Source organism: Populus euphratica, unplaced genomic scaffold, assembly GCF_000495115.2.
Source record: "Populus euphratica unplaced genomic scaffold, PopEup_1.0 scaffold41.1, whole genome shotgun sequence".
NCBI lineage: Eukaryota > Viridiplantae > Streptophyta > Magnoliopsida > Malpighiales > Salicaceae > Populus > Populus euphratica.
Window position 1 is genome coordinate 888,221 of NW_011499868.1, and position 19,490 is coordinate 907,710.

At 32.7% G+C, this 19,490-nt stretch overlaps 2 protein-coding genes and 1 long non-coding RNA gene across 3 annotated transcripts in view; 2 read left to right on the forward strand and 1 right to left on the reverse strand.

Moving 5' to 3' along the window:
• LOC105126568 (cytochrome P450 90B1) overlaps positions 1-1,487 on the forward strand; it is a 9,289-nt gene extending 7,802 nt beyond the window's left edge. Inside the window, exon 9 of the mRNA XM_011027468.1 lies at positions 822-1,487. Coding sequence (XP_011025770.1) covers positions 822-1,073 — 252 coding nt within the window. The 3' untranslated portion in view covers positions 1,074-1,487. The remainder of the gene's footprint in view (positions 1-821) is intronic.
• A 9,152-nt stretch (positions 1,488-10,639) lies between these two features.
• LOC105126570 (succinate dehydrogenase [ubiquinone] flavoprotein subunit 1, mitochondrial) lies at positions 10,640-17,389 on the forward strand. Its single transcript, XM_011027469.1, has 16 exons — positions 10,640-10,930; positions 11,327-11,494; positions 12,162-12,249; positions 12,625-12,771; positions 12,839-12,979; positions 13,677-13,762; positions 13,850-13,942; positions 14,029-14,092; positions 14,263-14,406; positions 14,841-15,028; positions 15,380-15,554; positions 15,676-15,846; positions 16,304-16,373; positions 16,458-16,578; positions 16,664-16,701; positions 16,908-17,389. Exons 1-16 carry the CDS (start codon positions 10,826-10,828, stop codon positions 17,008-17,010), a joined length of 1,902 nt encoding a protein of 633 aa, XP_011025771.1. The 5' UTR covers positions 10,640-10,825; the 3' UTR covers positions 17,011-17,389.
• LOC105126569 (uncharacterized) lies at positions 17,279-19,004 on the reverse strand. Its single transcript, XR_842451.1, has 2 exons — positions 17,539-19,004; positions 17,279-17,489 (listed from the first exon to the last, which is right to left on the reverse strand). It is a non-coding gene; the product is annotated as an uncharacterized LOC105126569 (long non-coding RNA).
• Positions 19,005-19,490: the final 486 nt, after the last annotated feature.

Consider the following 19,490-nt stretch of genomic DNA (forward strand, 5'->3'; position numbering starts at 1 on the left):
TTTTAATATATCGACATTGTCTTTTACTGTTTTGTCCTTTTGCTACGCATATGTCCATTTGACCATTCGATGTGTTATTCCATGTTTTGATTTCCCGAAAGCTACTTCCGTCGTCTCGACTGTGAATAAGTTATTAAACCCGTTTTTATTTACAGATCGAGTAAGTTAACTTGGATTGGATTGATTGGATTAATTTAAATTAATTTTATTTATATTTTAATATATTTTTAAAAATTAAATCGAGTTATAATCATATTAAATAAATAACATGTTGATTTCTCAGATTATATAGATTTAATCAAATTAACTCCCGCACAAGCTGGTTTAATAACGTTGTTTCTGATTATAGAATGGGAGAGACGTGTAATCAAATCTTTCCCAGCTTGATTATCTTTTCTGTAAATCTGGAATAGTTAGAGGCAGTCAAATCCCACTTGTTTTTTAGGGATGGTATCTGTCGCAGATTCATAGCTTAAATATCTATTTTGAGTAAAAAAGTTATTGATTAGTCCTCAAATCTCTGTCCACTTAGATTCCGAATCTTAACTGTTAGGATGTGTCAGTAACATCAATCTTGGAAGTTATTAATTAGATTTGTCATGTAATTAAGATATGATTTAACACTTCAATGAAATTAGTACGTACATGAATTAACGCTTAAATTGAAATGGTGCTGGTCTTTAAGAAGACGAGAATACATGCTCTCTCTATTTTTATTTTTATTTTGGTATTTATGAGAATTATTTATCATGCTTGTATATTGATTATAGCTACCTTGCCTTTGTGTTTATTTATGTTATCAATGGCGATGATGACAACAGCATAACAATGCTCGTGGTGCTTCTACAAGTTCGAGCGGGACGAGTAGTAATTACTTCATGCCATTTGGGGGAGGACCGCGACTTTGTGCAGGATCGGAATTGGCAAAACTAGAAATGGCGGTGTTCATCCACCATTTGGTCCTCAACTTCCACTGGGAGCTGGTTGATACCGATCAAGCCTTTGCCTTTCCTTTTGTCGATTTTCCCAAGGGCTTGCCCATAAGAGTCAAGCACCTACTCACAGTTACATGATAAAGGACAGCAGCAGCTAGCATGCATATATGCCATCAATTCTTCAATGGAGACCACTCTATTCCTCATCCTAGCTCTGCCTTCCCATTTGCATATATATATGTTGAATATATATACAAAACGAAGTTCTTGATCTCTGTACGTGAAGCTTTGAGCACCACTGGATTGTTCCAACGGCTTAGTAAGTCTCTTTGGGCGTTTGATGATATACCAGCTGATATCCGTGAACAAATCGATGCACACCTCAAGATAATATTATAGGACCACAACCCTCTACCTTCCCCACATTGTAAATCCTACTTTTACCCTAGGTCCCCTCCATGTTGGGACTAAGGAGTAATTATTCATTCATATAGCTTGTCATATGGTTTTTTCTTCAATATAATTCACTTTAATTATTACTATAAGTACGTATAAATATTACTTTTCTCGGATTGCATGTTCATAATATCAATATCCCATGTCAACTAGGAGTCGAGATTTTAGATTACCTGTAAGTTTTACATGTCACCTGTCTTTTCAAGATAGATATTATTTTCAAGATAAGGTTTATCAGAAAACTATAAGTCCAAAAATAAGATAAAATATGTAGTAGATCACACACACATACACATATATAAGAGAGAGAGAGAGAGAGAGAGGAAAATAAGCCTCCATAGTCATTCAACGAGTCCCCACCATGAAGATATTGCAGATTTCCAGGATAAGGAATACATGACTTCTTTTTTTTTTTTTTAGAGTATTTATGGGCTCTAGTCATTCAACGAGTCCCCACCATGAAGATATTGCAGATTTCCAGGATAAGGAATACATGACTTTTTTTTTTTTTAGAGTATTTATGGGCTCTAATCTTAATCACTATATATATATAGATGCATGTAAGAGAAACAGAGGCCTCATCATGAAAACAAAGTGTTAACATAGGATGCTTCCCGGTGACATATTTTGGACCCTACGAGTACCAATACAACAGGGAACCGCGCGCAGGGCCTCCTGTGAGCTTCCCCGTGACTTTCTAGGAAAGTGATGCTTTCTGGATCTCACCAGAGCACAAATGGAATGAAAACTGAGGCAAACAAAGGCTGTTTTGTCGTTTGGGAGGCTGCCCCGTTTCCCTTTTCTCCTATTTCCCGTTATAAATTGGTTGTTAGTATTTTCTTTAGCCTTTCTTGATTGCTCCCATGCATATCTTCGATATTGTTTGCAGGCGTAGGACCCCTTCGTGTCTAATTATTCAGTTTCCCAACACTAGTGCTGATCACCTTCTTTTCCAGCTCAGAGGCTGTCCTCTTTCTTCCTTTTTTATTCATACCCTAATCTATACGAATATTAAAGCCTGCATGAGTTGGTTGGTACTGTATTTTTTTTAAAAAAATAATTATATTAAATATTTCTTCAATAATATACATGGTATTCAGTAGAGATTTGTATACATGACAGAGGCGCATCTTCCATCTATTTGATAATTTATTTAACGAGTAAACAAGAAAATGATCTGCTGATAATTCAGCTTACGGCCCTGTAGAGGCCTCTTATGTACTCTGGCAACATCACTTGTAGGTGTCAAGTCTAGCATGTTCTTAGCTAATTATTCATTGAACATTGTCAATCAATATTAATTGTTTTGTTTTTCCCCCCCTCTCTTTGCCAGCCGCTGGGGCAACTCGAGACCTAATATGTTCATGTTATCTTATTCTAACAAAATTGAAAGAAAATTAATGGAAAAGGAAACACAAATCCTTTTCTAAAAGCCCAATAATTAATAGGCGAACGTCATGTCCTATTTGTTGAAACAAGTGGTCAGACGGAAACGAACACAAGTACAAAGAAAAACTCCAAAAAACTGCGATCTTCTTCGAGATGCATACAATCGATAGAGATTTTTTAATTAATAAGATGATTGCAATAAAAGGAGTGACAGAACAATCTTGAAGGAGAAAGTTACATGTGACGTCTTGGATCAATAATAGATGATATTGCAAATGAAAAACTTATGAGAAACATAGTTTTCGAATTTAATTTCATTTCCTAAATAATTTTATTCCTTTACATTTTTAAAAAATACTTTTATATATATAAAAGATTATTGTATTGTTTATATTTCTTTCCATTTCAAAAACTTGTATTGAAAAAATTGGAGAGAACTTCTAAAATGTGTTCTTCAAACTCAGTCCAAATTTAAAAAAACTGAAAAACTAATTTATTAGTTTTCAAGATAAAAAAAAATACTGTATTTGAACAAGAAATTTCAATTTTTTTTTTTCTGATTCTGATCTTTCAAGAAAACTAGAGACAAGAAATTTCAATGTTTTTTTATCTGATTCTGATCTTTCAAGAAAACTAGAGTATTGCTTGTTTTGGCTCATTATCAAGTATTTGCCTTAAATAACACCACATTATTCGGATGGCCAAGCAAATGTTACTGTTTTTCTGCTTCGATGAGTCTGCGGTGGTAACATTTAAGAGATGTTTCATGTTGTAGCAATGATAGTGATTAAAAATATATTTTTAATTAGAAATATATTATTTATTAAAAATTATTTTTAACATCAACATATTAAAATAATATAAAAATATTTTAAAAAATAATTTTAAACAAAACAAACTTTTTAAATTTTCAAAAAACACAGTTTTAAATTTCAACTATATTTCAAAATACTATCTTATGGGTGTTTGAGAATATGATAATAATTATTTTAAAAAAATTATTAAGACATGTATTAAAATAATATTTTTTTTATTTTTAGAAAATTATTTGTGACAATATCAGCACATTAAATTAATATAAAAATACTAAAAAAATAATTTTAAAAAAATTCATATTTTTGAAACACAATAATAAATAAATTCTTTTAACTAACTATTGCTACTAATTGGATGTATAAATTTCTTTTAAAAACGTTACCATGTGGGGTTGCGTAGAAACAATTCAAGTACAAAGTTCACTTCATCTGATTTCTTCAATTAAATTGGTGGATAAAAAAATAATTAAATGCGCAACTAAACACAAAAATAATGCGCTAAACAATTTTAGATTCCTGTATAATTATTTATTCTTCACAAATTTTGGCTGACAAGATGATTAAAATAGATTCTCGTTTCATCGGTTCTGCAATATTTTTCACTGGCGTGTATTAACATAGTTAAAACCTCATCTGATGGATATCAGCAGTTCGAATATTTGTGCCAACAAAAAAAAATCTCGGGGCGATAGACTGCGGGCTGCAAAACACCTTGTGTAACACAAGGCTGATCACAGGCTGTGAAAACGTAATATTCTCTCTTCCAAGTTCTAAGGGATGCCACTTTCTAACAAAAATTATATGCTAACATGCACGATGCTGCCTTGAGTAACTATATATATATATAATCTCTGGCATGCAATGCATGGTTTAGATTTCTCGAATTAAACACAAAAAGGATAAGGCCAACAACCAATATATATATATATATATCAGAAAGGCCATCATTCCATGAGGAATGGAAGTCATTTATCTCTGGCATGCAATGCATGGTTTAGATTTCTCGAATTAAACACAAAAAGGATAAGGCCAACAACCAATATATATATATATATATCAGAAAGGCCATCATTCCATGAGGAATGGAAGTCATTTCACTATCACACGAAGATTGAGCCATTATATGATCCTCAATCAACTCTTTGTTAGGTTTCCTTTCATTTTCCAAGGTTGTTTTGTTTTGTTCCTTCTCAATGATTCGTGGATTTGTGTTAATGAATCTGTCAGTGGTTGCATCGCCACTCCCTGTGGTTTAAGAAGCTGCACGTCGTGGGTTTATCACGTGGTCTCTCTTGGACAGCAGCCTGACTTACAAGAGTCATCCATTTCTTTTGAACAAATTACATCTTGAAATTTTACTGTTTAAGTTTTTATATTAAAATAATTATTTTAATATAATATTAAAAATTTAATAATCAAACGCTTACAAATTCAAATTTTATTATTTCAATTCTATTTAATAAAAATTAAATATAAAATAATATAAACTTATAAAAGTTTTAAACCAAAAAATTTCATTTGTATCTTGATATCTTACCTGACAAACCTAACCTTATCTGCTCCTTTATTTTTTTTAATGCTAAAATTCCCAATTATTAATTTGTTTTGCGAATTGCCGGCGGACAGGGGGGACAAATTCGCAAAATTTTTATCCTCTTCGCTGAGCTTAATCGAGAGTAACAAAAGACGTTCAGACACTAGGCCCATCAGCATATGACAAAAGGTTTGTAGGCCCAATTACATTTATAGGTGGTTGGGCTTTCATGGGGTTTCTTGCCTGTTGGCGACGTGATCCAATCCAAATTTAATCGATGCATTCTTTTAGTCGGACCGATAAATTAGACATCTTGATTTCGTGAACAAAAAAGTTACTAAACGGAGCACCGGTTCCTGACCCAGTTCAATTTTTGAGTTATTGATTACGTGAGGTAGTCTAGTTTATTTTTTTTAAAAAAAAAAAAACAATAGTCATAATGATATTATTTTAAAAAAACAAATAAAATAAACATGTTTTTTATTGGATTTTGAATTAACCCATTATATATACGAGGTTAATTTTTCTTTAAACTCTACCAGTAAAAGTTTTAAAACTAAAAACAATATTTCATAGTAATTTATCAATTAAATAATTCATTGTATATTTTATCATCCAACTATTTTAATTTTTCTTACCATTATTACTTATGCCAATATTAACATTGTCTTTGTCTCCATTTCATCTACCCCAGCTATTTTAAAAAATATAATTATAATTATTTTTTTAAGTATTTTTTATTTAAAAATACATTAAAATAATATTTTTTTCAATTACTTTTTATAATAAAACATCGATATAAAAATAAAAAAATTTAATTTAAAAACATTTTTAAAATGTCAAATTAGACGAAATCTTAGTATATTCATGCTCACTTCACTCCTTGTGGTAATGTAAGTGTTTGTTTTTGTGGTTGGAATGCTCTTTTAAAAACTTTTGAATTTTCTTTTTTTAGTTTGAAATTATAGTTTTTTTTTTTTTATGTATTAATATAAAAAAAAAATTATAAAATATATATTATTTTAATATATTTTTAAATAAAAACAATTTAAAAATGATTTAACTGTAACTCCAAACACGCGTTGAGATTATCTTACAACCAAAACTGTTATTTTGGACTCCAGTGCGACAACCCAGGTCATTTTCATTTTGTAAGGTAGAATGCCAATGTTAGTCCCTCCATAATTTTGATTTCAATAATTTGGTCCCTCGCAAATTTAATTTGTTTATGGCCTCTCGTACTTCACGATTTTTTTTAATATATGGACGTTCCATCCAATTCCATCTTTAGTCAAACATTAGTTTTGAACAATATTTTCGCATGTCATTTAATACAAGGCAAGTTCATACCTAGGCCAATTTTTTTTTTTTGGTATAAATTTGAATCGATACTTGATATAAAAAAATTGAAAAAAAAATATTTTTCCAATGATTGAAGAAATTGGGTTGTGCAAGATTAAACTGACCAATTTATATTTGCAAAATCCTAAAATATATAGATAGTTAATGTTAAGTAATGTAAAGTCATTATTATATTAATTAAACTAAAAAATGAATTACAGAGGGAAAGATTTTTGTGTCTAATTAAAAAATGGTGACCAATTATTTAAAAAATCTAGAAGAGCTTTTATTTATGATCAATTTTTAAAAAACCGAAGGGAAATACTAGATTGAAAAAATCTCAGCACTTTTATGTGTAACCAGACAAACACAATTTTAATAAAATATATATTTTTTAAATTTTTTAATGATTAAATAACCCACTAATAATATATTTGGTCAGACTCGACAATTTGACTTGGATGAAAGGTCCACTTTACACAAAATCATGAAGTACAGAGATCATATTAACAAATTAATATGATGAGGGGCTGGATTAAAAAACAAAAATAGCAGAGGGACTGACCATGTTATTTGTTAATTACCTAATTGACCACCTCACAATTTGTATTTTTCATTTGTAAAACACTGCACTCAAATCATTTACATATTCTTTTTTTTCTTTTTCCATTTTTCCATTATTTTTTTATTTTTCTTTTTGATGATGAATGCTATGTTTTAGATGTGATTTAGTATTTTCGGAGTTGTTCATTTACCATATCATAAATTTAGTTTCTCGACATTTTGTTCATGTAAACATTTAAAAGAACCTTTAACATTAGACAAGCATTTAAATCATTTTTCTTAGTTTATTAAGAGGCTTAACATGATTTTGACGTTCACAGTAGAGGACAAGAAAGTCTTTGGTGTTGTATCCAGTACATTATTCGTTTAATTTTTTTAAAATTAATTTTTTAAATATTTTTAGATTACTTTAATGTACTAATATTAAAAATAATTATAAAAAATATAATTTTATTATTAGTTTAATATAATTTTAAATATTGTTTTTTAATAAAACAACTACGAGGCTCTTATTCTTCTTCATTATATTATAATTAAAATGTGTCATCCAACTTCCAGGGTTATGTTTTCCTGTCTAAAAATCTTTAACAATATCTCTGAAGTTTCATAATATTTTTAAATCTTTTTCCTTTAGCAATTTAGGCCATGCTTCCCCATCATTTCACTAAACGATGCTCGAATTTTATTTCGTTAAAAAACCACCCCTAATATATAGTATTTAAAGCGATCAATTCAGTCCATGCTCCTACACTGCTATGCATTTACACAAAACAACATAAATATTCTACTAACTCAGCTCACACAGCACATTTTTTTAAAACTCCACGTAGCACTAGGTTTTTTTTTTTAACAACTAAATACATCTAAAATATATGACCACAACTTCTATATTTACAATTGTGCTAACAAAATACGACACATGCTATTAAAATATTTTGATCCCATGAAAATAGAAATAAGACAATGTTTATCAACAACCACCTCAATGTTTCCATTCAACCATGCCAGCTTATATGCTATAGGATAATTTTCAATAGTTAATTGAAGCTTTTTTACTGTCTCCGTATAAAACTATGTTCTTGCAGCCATCATTATTTATAATCAAGCTAGCAACTTGTTGTTGATAATGGCTTCCCATAAGAAAACTACATGTAGAATCACTTGATAAAATTTAAGCTACATATAGAATCACTTGATAAAATTTAAGTATATGTTATACTATCCACGTAGCATGCTTGGATCAGATCCTCATTTAGTAGTGCTAGCTCACTTGAATGCTTAGACCCTATAGTTTTAAGAAGCTCAGCTGCATTAAACTTGGTGTCAACCTGTCACTGAGAGTTATTAAAAGGCTTATCTGCAATTGCGATAATCAAATAATGATCTTTCTTTTATGCAATATTTAAGGGTCTTAAACACTCATTCATTTACTTAACAAAATTATGCACTAAATATTTATAAATCACCAACCTCAGTAATTATAAACCCATTTATGAGATTATAAAAATCACGCACGATAAAACCTAAAAGATAGAATTTGAAAATTGATAGCATATCAAATTTAGAAAACCTAAAAGAGAAATTATCAATTATGATTAGAAGTAATCAAAATTGAAGATTCAATTCAGATGGGGTAGGATCTTATTAGAGTATTTGGATTCAAATTTTGGTTTGGATTTGGGAGGAGAACTATTAGTTTTATGGTTTAGATTTTTAGGTTTTATGAGAGAGATCGTGAATTTTAGAAGAGATGTATTAGAATTAGAGAGAAAAAGAGAAAAAAAATGTTAAGTGTGGATATGATCTATCTCTTTTTATATATTATATATAAAGATAATTTTATTTTACAATTTTTTTTTGAATTTTTGTATAGCATGGTGTAATTTTTCAAAGTACGAGGAAAAAGTTAAAATGCAATTAAACCTTAAAAGGCCTTTTATAATTAGCTATAATTATAATCATAAATCAATGTTGCTAAGCAAAATATTGGCACCCATGCTCCTGTAATATTCAAATTAAAGCTATGTATAAATTAAAAAATAATTATATAAAATAAATTAAACTGACTGTGATAAATAATATTGAATTTCGCATTTAATATCCTACAACATTCTCATGGGAAATTAAATTTGACCAGCTAACAATTATTTTTTTAATACATATTTTATGTATTTGTGTGTGTGAGCGTGCGTGATGGGGAGGGAGGAATGGTGGGGTTGGGTCAATTATTCCTGAGTTTTCACGCTGCGATTGCTTTTATTTTAAGCATTCTTAAAATAAAGGCTAAAATTATATATAAAAAACCCTCCGAACTCAGGAAAGAAAAAACACTTAATATCTCATCCTTAATAATATGATTTTTTTAATTTATCCATTTCCTTAGAATTTTGTTGATAAATTGACCGGAAAGCAAGTAAAAATTCATTTAATTCCTCTCTGTATTTTTATAACTAATAATAATAAAAATAAAAAAAACCAACCGAACTTAGGAAAATATGTTTACTAATGAAACCATCTACCATATTAGCCGTTATCCTGTGATATTGCGATATTCGAAAATTGGACGGAGGGTTCATATTACAAGACTGAAAATAGAAGGACTCGATCAATTAAATTGGAAGTAGGGTGTTCAATTGATCAAATTAACTAAGTAGAGGGACCACGCTTGCGATTGACCCCTTGACAAGTACAATTATGGAGTACTTTTTTGGTGTTTAATGGTGAGGTTGCTAGGCTACGTGGCTACCTCCTCCATCAAAAATTGATCGTGGCCAAAAAGAGCACCAACGTGGTTCCTCGCCGCAACAACCACCACGTCACCATCGATCGAAGTTGTTCTTGTGGTCTCCTAAATCACCATGATTACCCTCCAAACTCATGCCACGTTGCATCATTTATTGTCTATCAACGTCTACCAACTCTTCACGAATGATTGACTTAGCACAAAAACTTCGAAATAACAAGATTCCGAAAAAAAGACTGTTTGAGATCGAATTTTTATTATTTAAAGATATAAATAATAGAAATACATGTTATTTCTTTCTTTTTTAGTGTAATTATGTAAATGGTAATAGTTGGATTAAAATAAAGAAAAAGAGGAATAGAAAACAATTTCGAATTGTCTTGAATTTTCTTATATTTCACTTTACAATTGGGATTGCTATAATAAATATTTTGATCCAACACCCATCCCAAGTCCATGATAGTTGAATTTATTAAATCATTTATTTACTATTTTTCAATTTAATATCTGAGATTGCTATGATATAAATGTCTTGAAATATATAAAATTAAATTTAATAAATAATTTTGTATACTATTTTATTTAAATTTATGGGCTCAAATGGTCAAGACATGATACCAAGATTTTAAATATGAAGTATTTAGTCTCTTAATAAAGGGTGTTTAAAAATATAGTGAAAATTGTTTTTTTATTTAGAAATATATTAAAAAAATATTTTTTATTTTTCAAATTTATTTTTAATATTAGTATATTAAAACAATAAAAAATATTAAAAAATAATTTTTTTTCAATAAGATACAGGCTGAAATACAGGACAAACGGACACTAAAATTAGATTTGTTTTTTCTTTTTTTGAGAGGAGAAAATACAAGTATCTATCTTAAAATGCCACCGATGTTTTCTTTTTGTTCCTTCGGCAATTAAACAAAATAGAACACACGCCTCCTTCTCTCCCCGTTTTTAGATTGATAGAGAATATTATAAAAAACTTTCCTTCACTGCAAACTCTCCATCACAGGTAACAAACACAAAAACAGAAAAGAGAGAGATGTGGCGGTGCGTGGCTCGTGGCCTTCGCCTTCCTTGTTCAACCAAGAGATCATCTAACGACTCTTTTAGATCTCACATTTCCAGATTTTTCTCCACCGATTCTGTACGTCTCTTCTTTTCATTTTCATCTGAATCGTAGGGTTTTTGATAGCTCCCTTGTTACTTGATTGTGATTTTCAAGCTTCTTTAATAGTTGATTTTTGTTCAATATTATGCGATTGTATTATGTTAGGGTTACATTTTCTGTTTAGATTCTGCTATCGAGGGTTTTTCTATAATTGTTTAGGAATTCGAATTTTTATGAGTTATTGTTTATTGTTTTTTTTTAAAAAGCTAGTTAGTTTACTAGTTTGCTGACATAAGCTGGAAATCAAAATTAGCACGGCTCTTGATAATTGTTTATGTTGTTTGTTTTCTTGCATTTGTGATTTTTCGTAATAAGCTAGGTTAAATTTTTGCTTGTTTGATTATATGATGTTTGTGGTGGATTGTTTGGTAGACTGGGGGGAGATCCTCGTACACGGTTGTGGATCATACTTATGATGCGGTTGTGGTAGGAGCTGGCGGTGCGGGATTGAGAGCCGCTATTGGACTTTCAGAGCATGGATTCAACACGGCTTGCATTACCAAGCTTTTTCCCACTCGTTCGCACACTGTTGCGGCTCAGGTATGCAGTCAGCTTGAAGGCGGTAGAGTATAAATATTGATGTATAGAAGATTTTGTGGTTGAGCTATGTTCTAGCTGATATTATATGATTTGTGCATGCTATAAGTGTAGAAAGATGTCTGGATCAACATTTTTGGTTTCCTAAATTAATACAATGTTTACCGAGAGACATAAGGGATTCTAAACCACTGGGGGTGGTTTTGTTATTGATATGAGGTTCATATTTCGAACCATTGGTAATATTTTGGAAGCAGTTTGGGTGGATGGGGGATGAGGATCAGAAGGGCATGTGCGATCTTTGTGCTTAGTATGATTTTTAACTGGGATACGAGGTTCATGTTTTTAACCATTGGTAATATTTGGAAGCAGTATGGGTGAATGGGGGATGAGGATCAGAAGGGCATGTGCTGTCTTTGTGCTTAGTGTGATTTTTAACTGGGGATCATAAGGCATGTGAGCTTTAGGGTCCTGTCTTTAAGATTCAGATAAGAAAACACCTCTTTTTTTGCTTGTTATGACTTTTTTTTATTATATTTTCGCTGTTGGATCGGGTGTAGTTACTGTTAGTACAAATATTAACTGCACTTAACAGGATGCCACTATCTGAAGTCTGCTTCTTTTTGGATGGATGTATTACTGATATGCTATGCAATGCCAAATTCTGCAGGGTGGTATTAATGCCGCTCTGGGAAATATGACTGAAGATGATTGGAGATGGCACATGTACGACACTGTCAAGGGAAGTGACTGGTTGGGTATGTTGCTTGATCGAACTAGGAACATTTTGTTGTAGTGCATGCATTACATTGAATCTGGAAAGTTGAGATTTTACTGTGATGCAAGTAATTACCCTACATTTAATGAGGCTGCTCTGCCTTTATAGTTATCTTCATCTTACAGAGTCAAAGATAAATTGGCATCTGATACAGTAAACCACTGACATTACATGTGTATTCCTTATATTTGCTGAAGGGTACTGCTTTTCATTTTGAAAGATCTTTGTGTGTTGGGAAATTGGGACTTAGGCTAAGGGGCTTATGAACATCACACAAATATGCACAATCTACATTTTGTAATGGTCATGACTAAATTTTGTTTTTGAACATTAATGTTCCATGATATTTGTACAGGTGATCAGGATGCCATACAATACATGTGTAGGGAGGCGCCAAAGGCAGTCATTGAACTTGAGAACTATGGTTTACCATTTTCTCGAACAGAAGATGGAAAAATTTATCAGCGTGCATTTGGGGGTCAAAGTCTAGATTTTGGAAAAGGTGATTTGAGATTGCAGAGTCATGTGCTTTATGTTAATAGCTTTCTAATATTTGGCTATTCTTACAGGTGGGCAGGCATATCGTTGTGCATGTGCTGCTGATAGAACTGGGCATGCTCTTTTGCATACTCTCTATGGCCAAGCTATGAAACATAATACACAATTCTTCGTGGAATATTTTGCTCTGGATCTATTAATGAATAATGACGGTATGTTTATGGATATCATTTACATTTTTTTCTAACATTGTTCACTTGTTTGTGGTATAAAACAATCGGTGTATCTTAGACTATGTTTGGGAGAGTTTTAAAGGGAAGGGAGAGGGATTAAAAACCCTCCAAGCTTGTTTTGGGGTTTATTTCCAAAGAGAGGAAAGATTGGAGGATTTATAATAACCTTTAAGTCTCTCCAAATCATAGAAAACATCAATAATAGAGGGAATGGGGGGTTATTTGGTATACAATTAATTTTTTTTTCCCATTATTACCCTTAGACCTTATCATCCTCCATTAACCAAACTCCATATACATGGACTAAAACCATTTGTACATGGTTGCTCAAATTGGTTGAAACATCCTTATGTCATGGGCTTCAAGGGATATTGGGTACTGAGCTTATCAGATCTCTGTCATAAGGCTAGCTGATGGTTTTTCATCATTGTTCAAGGATAATTTTGTATTGTTGCCTTACAAGTCATATTCAAGATGTTACATTAAGTGGTGCCTTTTTGGTTCTTTTTAGTTGTATTGACATTGCATTTATTTTATCATCTATATTGAATTTCTTGCTTTTCTTATTTTTTTTTCTTTTAGGCCTTTACGTAGAATAAACAGTGTATTTTATTGTTATTATACTTGGGGGATACATATGCTGTAAGTTGACTGCTTATTGATATTTGATGAACAGGTAGTTGCCAAGGAGTAATTGCATTGAACATGGAAGATGGGACATTGCATCGATTCCGTGCTGCGTCAACAATTCTGGCCACAGGGGTACTATATTGTAGCCAATGCTTGCTGGATTTGAAGTACTTGAAAAAGATGCCTTCAATTTACCTGTAACCTTGTATGTTTTTTCAGGGCTACGGTAGAACATACTTTTCTGCAACCTCAGCTCATACATGCACTGGAGATGGCAATGCAATGGTTGCACGGGCCGGGATTCCACTTGAGGTTAGCTGTGATTCTCATACCTGAAGTGAGTATTATTGAAGTTTTCATATCCAGGTATTTATTTTCTTCTTGATGTACTTCCACAGGATCTGGAGTTTGTTCAGTTTCATCCTACAGGCATATATGGGGCTGGGTGCCTCATTACAGAAGGTTGCTTCTTTTTTCAGCTCACTTGGAAAACACGTTGCATGTCTTTTTCCTTTTGTTTTTTTTTTTTTTCATGTTATGAATGTATCATGATTACTTTCTCCAAATAAACTGATTTTTATTCATTTTAAACTGAACAATGTCTGATTCTATTTTTTATCTGTGTCATGTAGGATCTCGTGGTGAAGGTGGCATCCTTAGGAATAGTGAAGGTGAGCGATTTATGGAAAGGTATGCACCTACAGCCAAGGATCTTGCTTCAAGAGATGTTGTTTCAAGATCCATGACTATGGAAATTCGGGAAGGTCGTGGTGTAGGTATGCTTGATTGCTAGATCCAGATATTTGCTAATGACATGCATTTAGCAGATTTTATGTGTATGTTTGTTATCATTATTTTTCTTGCATCTTAAGATTTGACTTGAACAGTGAGCTGATCTAGAACAGATTCTCAGAACAGTAGATTTTTGTTTGATTAGAATGTAGGTTTTAGTAACAAATATTTCTTATGTTTATTTTTGTTCTTTTCTAGTTTATACTTGCAGTTGCTTGTTTCTTGTGAATCATGCGAAAGTTGTAATGCATTTATTTATGCCTGGACCAGTATCTACTTTTAGGTTTGAGTGATAAGCTATATATCCATAGGTTGCCCTGTTACACTAGACTACAAGGCTTGAAAGTTAGTACCTGCTCTCTATCTGATATGGATACTCAGTTTAATATATAGAACGGATTTCATGCTGTTTTGACAGGACCTTTGAAGGACCATATCTATCTGCACTTGAATCACTTGCCCCCAGATGTGCTCAAGGAGAGGCTTCCTGGTATTTCTGAAACTGCTGCCATTTTTGCTGGTGTGGATGTTACAAAGGAACCCATCCCAGTGTTACCAACTGTGCATTATAACATGGGTGGAATCCCCACAAATTACCATGGAGAGGTGAGAGTTAAAGAAATGCATCTTTTGGGTTCTGCTACTGTCACTAGTCAGATGCTATAAAACAAGTGTGTGCATAAACCAAACTTCTTCCAAAAAAAGTGTACATAAACTAACAGAAGGCTAAATACTCGATTGAGAAAATATTTAGAACTGGGTGCTTTAGGATTAAATTATCATGCTTCTTTAGGATTAAATTATCATGCTTCAGTATAACATGTTCATGAAAGATCACATTTTAAATCAGCAAATATTTTTTTAAATCAGACAATGTTGTTTCTCGATTCCATCACACGTTCTCAAATTCATTTTCAGTATCCTGCTTTCTTAACTGTATCTCATTATGTTCTTCAGGTAGTAACCATTAAAGGTGATGATCCAGATGCTGTTATTCCTGGACTAATGGCTGCTGGCGAGGCAGCCTGTGCTTCAGTTCATGGTGCCAACCGACTTGGTGCAAATTCTCTTCTTGACATTGTTGTGTTTGGCCGAGCTTGTGCAAATAGAGTAGCTGAGATCAATAGACCAGGCAAGTTGAATGTTTAATTGCTGTAGATGAATTAGCGATGGGGTAGGTGTTAGGATTTAGTTTCCTATACAAAGAAAAAGAAAGGCCCAAGGATTTGATGTTTTCAAATCTCATTTTGCAGGGGAGAAACAGAAACCTTTGGAAAAGGATGCTGGGGAGAGAACTATTGCACGGCTGGATAAACTAAGAAATTCAAATGGATCACTTCCAACTTCACAAATTCGGTTAAATATGCAGAGGATAATGCAGAGCAATGCTGCAGTGTTTCGCACGCAAGAAACATTGGAAGAGGGTAATCAATTTACATGAACTACTGTTTTGTCTTGCTATAATTCCAAAACTCTCAGGTCATGTTGTGGAATGCATGTTGATCTAGTAAAGTGAACTATCACTATTTCCTCTTGTTGGTACGTTATATTAAATCAATATGGTCTCTACCATACGATTCTCTAACTGCATTTAATGGATATTGATTGTCCCAATCTTTTCCCCTTTTCCTTATGCCTTTCTTTTTCTCCTTTTTGCATGAATTGTAAAATTGATTTATTATTACATGAACTTGAAGGGAAGGGCTTAGGACTCAAATACCAGTCCCACAGTTCTAAATTATTATTATTATTATTATTATTTACTATTTTAAATTTTCAATTGGCTTCAATTTGATTATACTGCCATTATTTTGAGGCAATTTTTATTTTGACAATATTTATCTTACTAAGCTTATTATTCCTACCCTGTTACTTCTGCAGGTTGTCATTTGATTGATAAAGCATGGGAAAGCTTTCATGATGTTAAAGTGAAAGATCGGAGTTTAATATGGTATATTACAGTTGAGGCTGTTGATGATCAAATTAATTGCAGTTTCTTTGTTGTTTGAACTTCAATTATCATGTCTTTTAACAGGAACTCTGACTTGATCGAGACTGTAGAGCTGGAAAACCTTTTGATAAATGCCTGTATAACTATGCACTCTGCTGAAGCCAGGAAAGAGAGCAGAGGAGCACATGCCCGTGAAGACTTCACTGTTAGTCTAGTTCTCTCTCCAGTTAATTGTTTCTCTTTTGCTTTCAGTTTTCTTGCAATAAAAGTAAGTTGCTTTGCTTTTGCAGAAAAGAGATGATGAGAAATGGATGAAGCACACTCTGGGGTGAGTCTTAGATCTTTGTTTCTACCAGAAGATTATTTATTTGAATCGAAGACGTAGATTTCATGTTATCATAGCAGAAACCGAATTCTGAAATGGAGCAATTCAAATGATGAGTCAACCTGTTAGTTTGGAGGATTGTGATTCCATCCAAGTCAACCTCTCATTATTCATTCATGTTAACACGACGGTGCTTGTTGGATTTGCAGGTATTGGGAGAAGGAGAAGGTCCGACTTGATTACAGGCCAGTTCACATGAACACATTGGATGATGAGGTTGAGACCTTCCCACCAAAGGCTCGTGTGTATTGATATATATGTGATCTTTAAAGAACCAGGATGGCATGTGGAGAGGTTTCGCTGAGATGCAATAACCTCCATGGTGAGAATAAGCCTGCGGTTGCAATAAATTATCTTAGGTACATCACTTTGACCGTAATGCTACTAAATTCAAGATGGAAATCATCCATATATCTTAATCGATCAAAGTTGGATTTGTATTTTTAGCAGCAAGTGAATGCTGATTCATTGTTAGTTCAGCCAGCAATGAGTTGCTTGGAATTTTGTCTGAAATTCTTCAATTTCCAACTTCTTGGTTTCTGCATTGTAATGGAGTCACTGGTCTCAGGTGGCGTGTACTGATCACATACTTGTTCCTAAAACTGTTAATAAGATAATAATTGGTTGCATGTGTTGGGTGCGTACTTACTGCCTTATTTTAATCTCAATTAGTTTTCTTCGGCGCCAATCATCATTGCTTTTACCGGAAATGTTATAGATAGCATGTAGGCCTCAACGTATCATTACTATATTTTTTTGCCCTGGGCCTAGCATGTAGGCCTCAACGTATATCATTACTATATTTTTTTGCCCTGGGCCAAGCCATAATCTGTTCAACACGGAAGCAATGTCGGGATGTGAAGTTTGTTTTAGGCTCTATTTGTTAGGAAGTAGGGAAAAGGGTAAAAACAAGGATGGATATTAACTTGGCTGTGGCTAATAATTGACGAAAGGGATGGAAATCAATTGCAAGAGACACATGCTAGGAAGGATAGCACCCATGACCCAACCCAAAGGGAGGAAGCAGCCCCATCCTCCCTTCTCATCTTCCTGAGAAAAAGAGGGTTGGTTGCTGGTTTTAGAGGTTTTTATTGCTTTAGGCTCTTGAGGTCGAAGATGCTTTGTTCGGTGGGAAATTCTTTTTGGCATGGCTAATCATCTCTTCTGCCTTTTCTACTTTCTGATTCAACTTTCAAGGTGGGATTACGAATAATGAGTGGTCATCTTTGAATCTAAACTGCAACAACAGTATAGATCACTGGGAGCTAGTTTGAAAGAATTGGAGATAATAGACGAAGAGTGAAGGTTTTTTTCTCGAGAAAGATTAAATGAGAGCTTGAACAGGTACCGTCCAAGTCGAAATCTATCATAGCAATTTCTTTCTTTTTTCCTTTTTTCGGTGATATATCATAATTCGTTACATGAACATCACGATAGGGTCAAGTAAAGACCGATTGTGTGTACACCTACTGGGTGGTCTACATTTAAGTCATCATTGTCTTGTTCAATAATTACGACTATTGTTGTGATGACCAGTGGACAGTGTGGTTTTAGTTTCAAAAGTAAGGTAAAGAAATTGCTGTAATGAGTAGTTTATTTGATTTGTCAAAGAAACAATGCCATCCACCACAAAAAAATAAAAATAAAAATATACGTCTCTCTCCATCTTGTCTTTAGGTGAGGACAATTAAAGCCACCATAGCAGTCTTCGGATCAAAACATGAATCCATTGCAAATTTGACTGAAAAACAACCATTTGTCATCATTTACAAAGAATTATTTAAAAATGATCGTCACTTCGTGATGTTCTTGTTTGCAATTAAGACACGCGCCCACTATCCTAGCAAGGATTACAGTTTTGCAAGAGCTTAGCAATCAAAAACACATAAGAAGAAACAAATCCTAGCGTGACTAATCAAAATGATGAAGAAAGTGCTTCGTACACGTTGTGCCATCACTTTCTTTTGATCTTATTTAACATTCATTGTCTACTGCCTTCCAAGTAGTAGAAGCAGCTAAAAGTCAATACTCAGCACCAAAAACTATAAAGAACAACTAAAAGAAAAGAGTGGTTTACAGTAAATTATAGCCCCCCTATAATTCACTTGCTTTCTTGTTTGCTCAAAATACAACCACCAACATTGAAACTTCAATGGCCATACTCTATTGTGCAAACTTCAAAATCCTTCATCCCTTAATTACTCGAAAAAAACAGGAAAAAAGAAGAAGAAGAAGACAAGACTGGACCCGTGAGCCCTGTTCGTGACATTGAGAACGTCATTAGGAGAAGTCACCACAAGAAATAAACAGTAGGGTAGGTGTTGAGCTTACAAATTTAACCTTGATAGAGACTTTCCAGAGGCATTGGAGTCCAAGTTGGACGTAGAGTTAAAACTTAAAAGGTCAGCCGGCCTTTCATGACGGACCGAGTGAAAGAAGGTAACAGCTTGATGAATAGATTAACTCGTTATCTTCCACGTGGTGACATCATCCTATAAAAGGTAGACTGAGCATCAAATGGTGTAGTTTAATTATTTATGTTATAAGTTTATATTTTAAGAATTATTTATTTAAATCTTATAAATTTTAAAAATTCATATAATTATTAAATTCAGGATACATCAGATTAATCAAAATATACATAACTAGACCTGAATATACATATTAATAAAAAAAAAAACTGAGCTATTATGCAAAATACCAAATTTAAATTGACAAATCCTAACAAGTGA

What these genes read in the sequence shown, in the direction of transcription:
- LOC105126570 (XM_011027469.1), top strand. Translation starts at nt 10,826, where the DNA reads ATGTGGCGGTGCGTGGCTCGTGGCCTTCGCCTTCCTTGTTCAACCAAG. An exon ending in AAAGATCGGAGTTTAATATG is followed by an intron (nt 16,374 to 16,457) that starts GTATATTACAGT and finishes GTCTTTTAACAG; the next exon opens with GAACTCTGACTTGATCGAGA. An exon ending in TGGATGAAGCACACTCTGGG is followed by an intron (nt 16,702 to 16,907) that starts GTGAGTCTTAGA and finishes TTGGATTTGCAG; the next exon opens with GTATTGGGAGAAGGAGAAGG.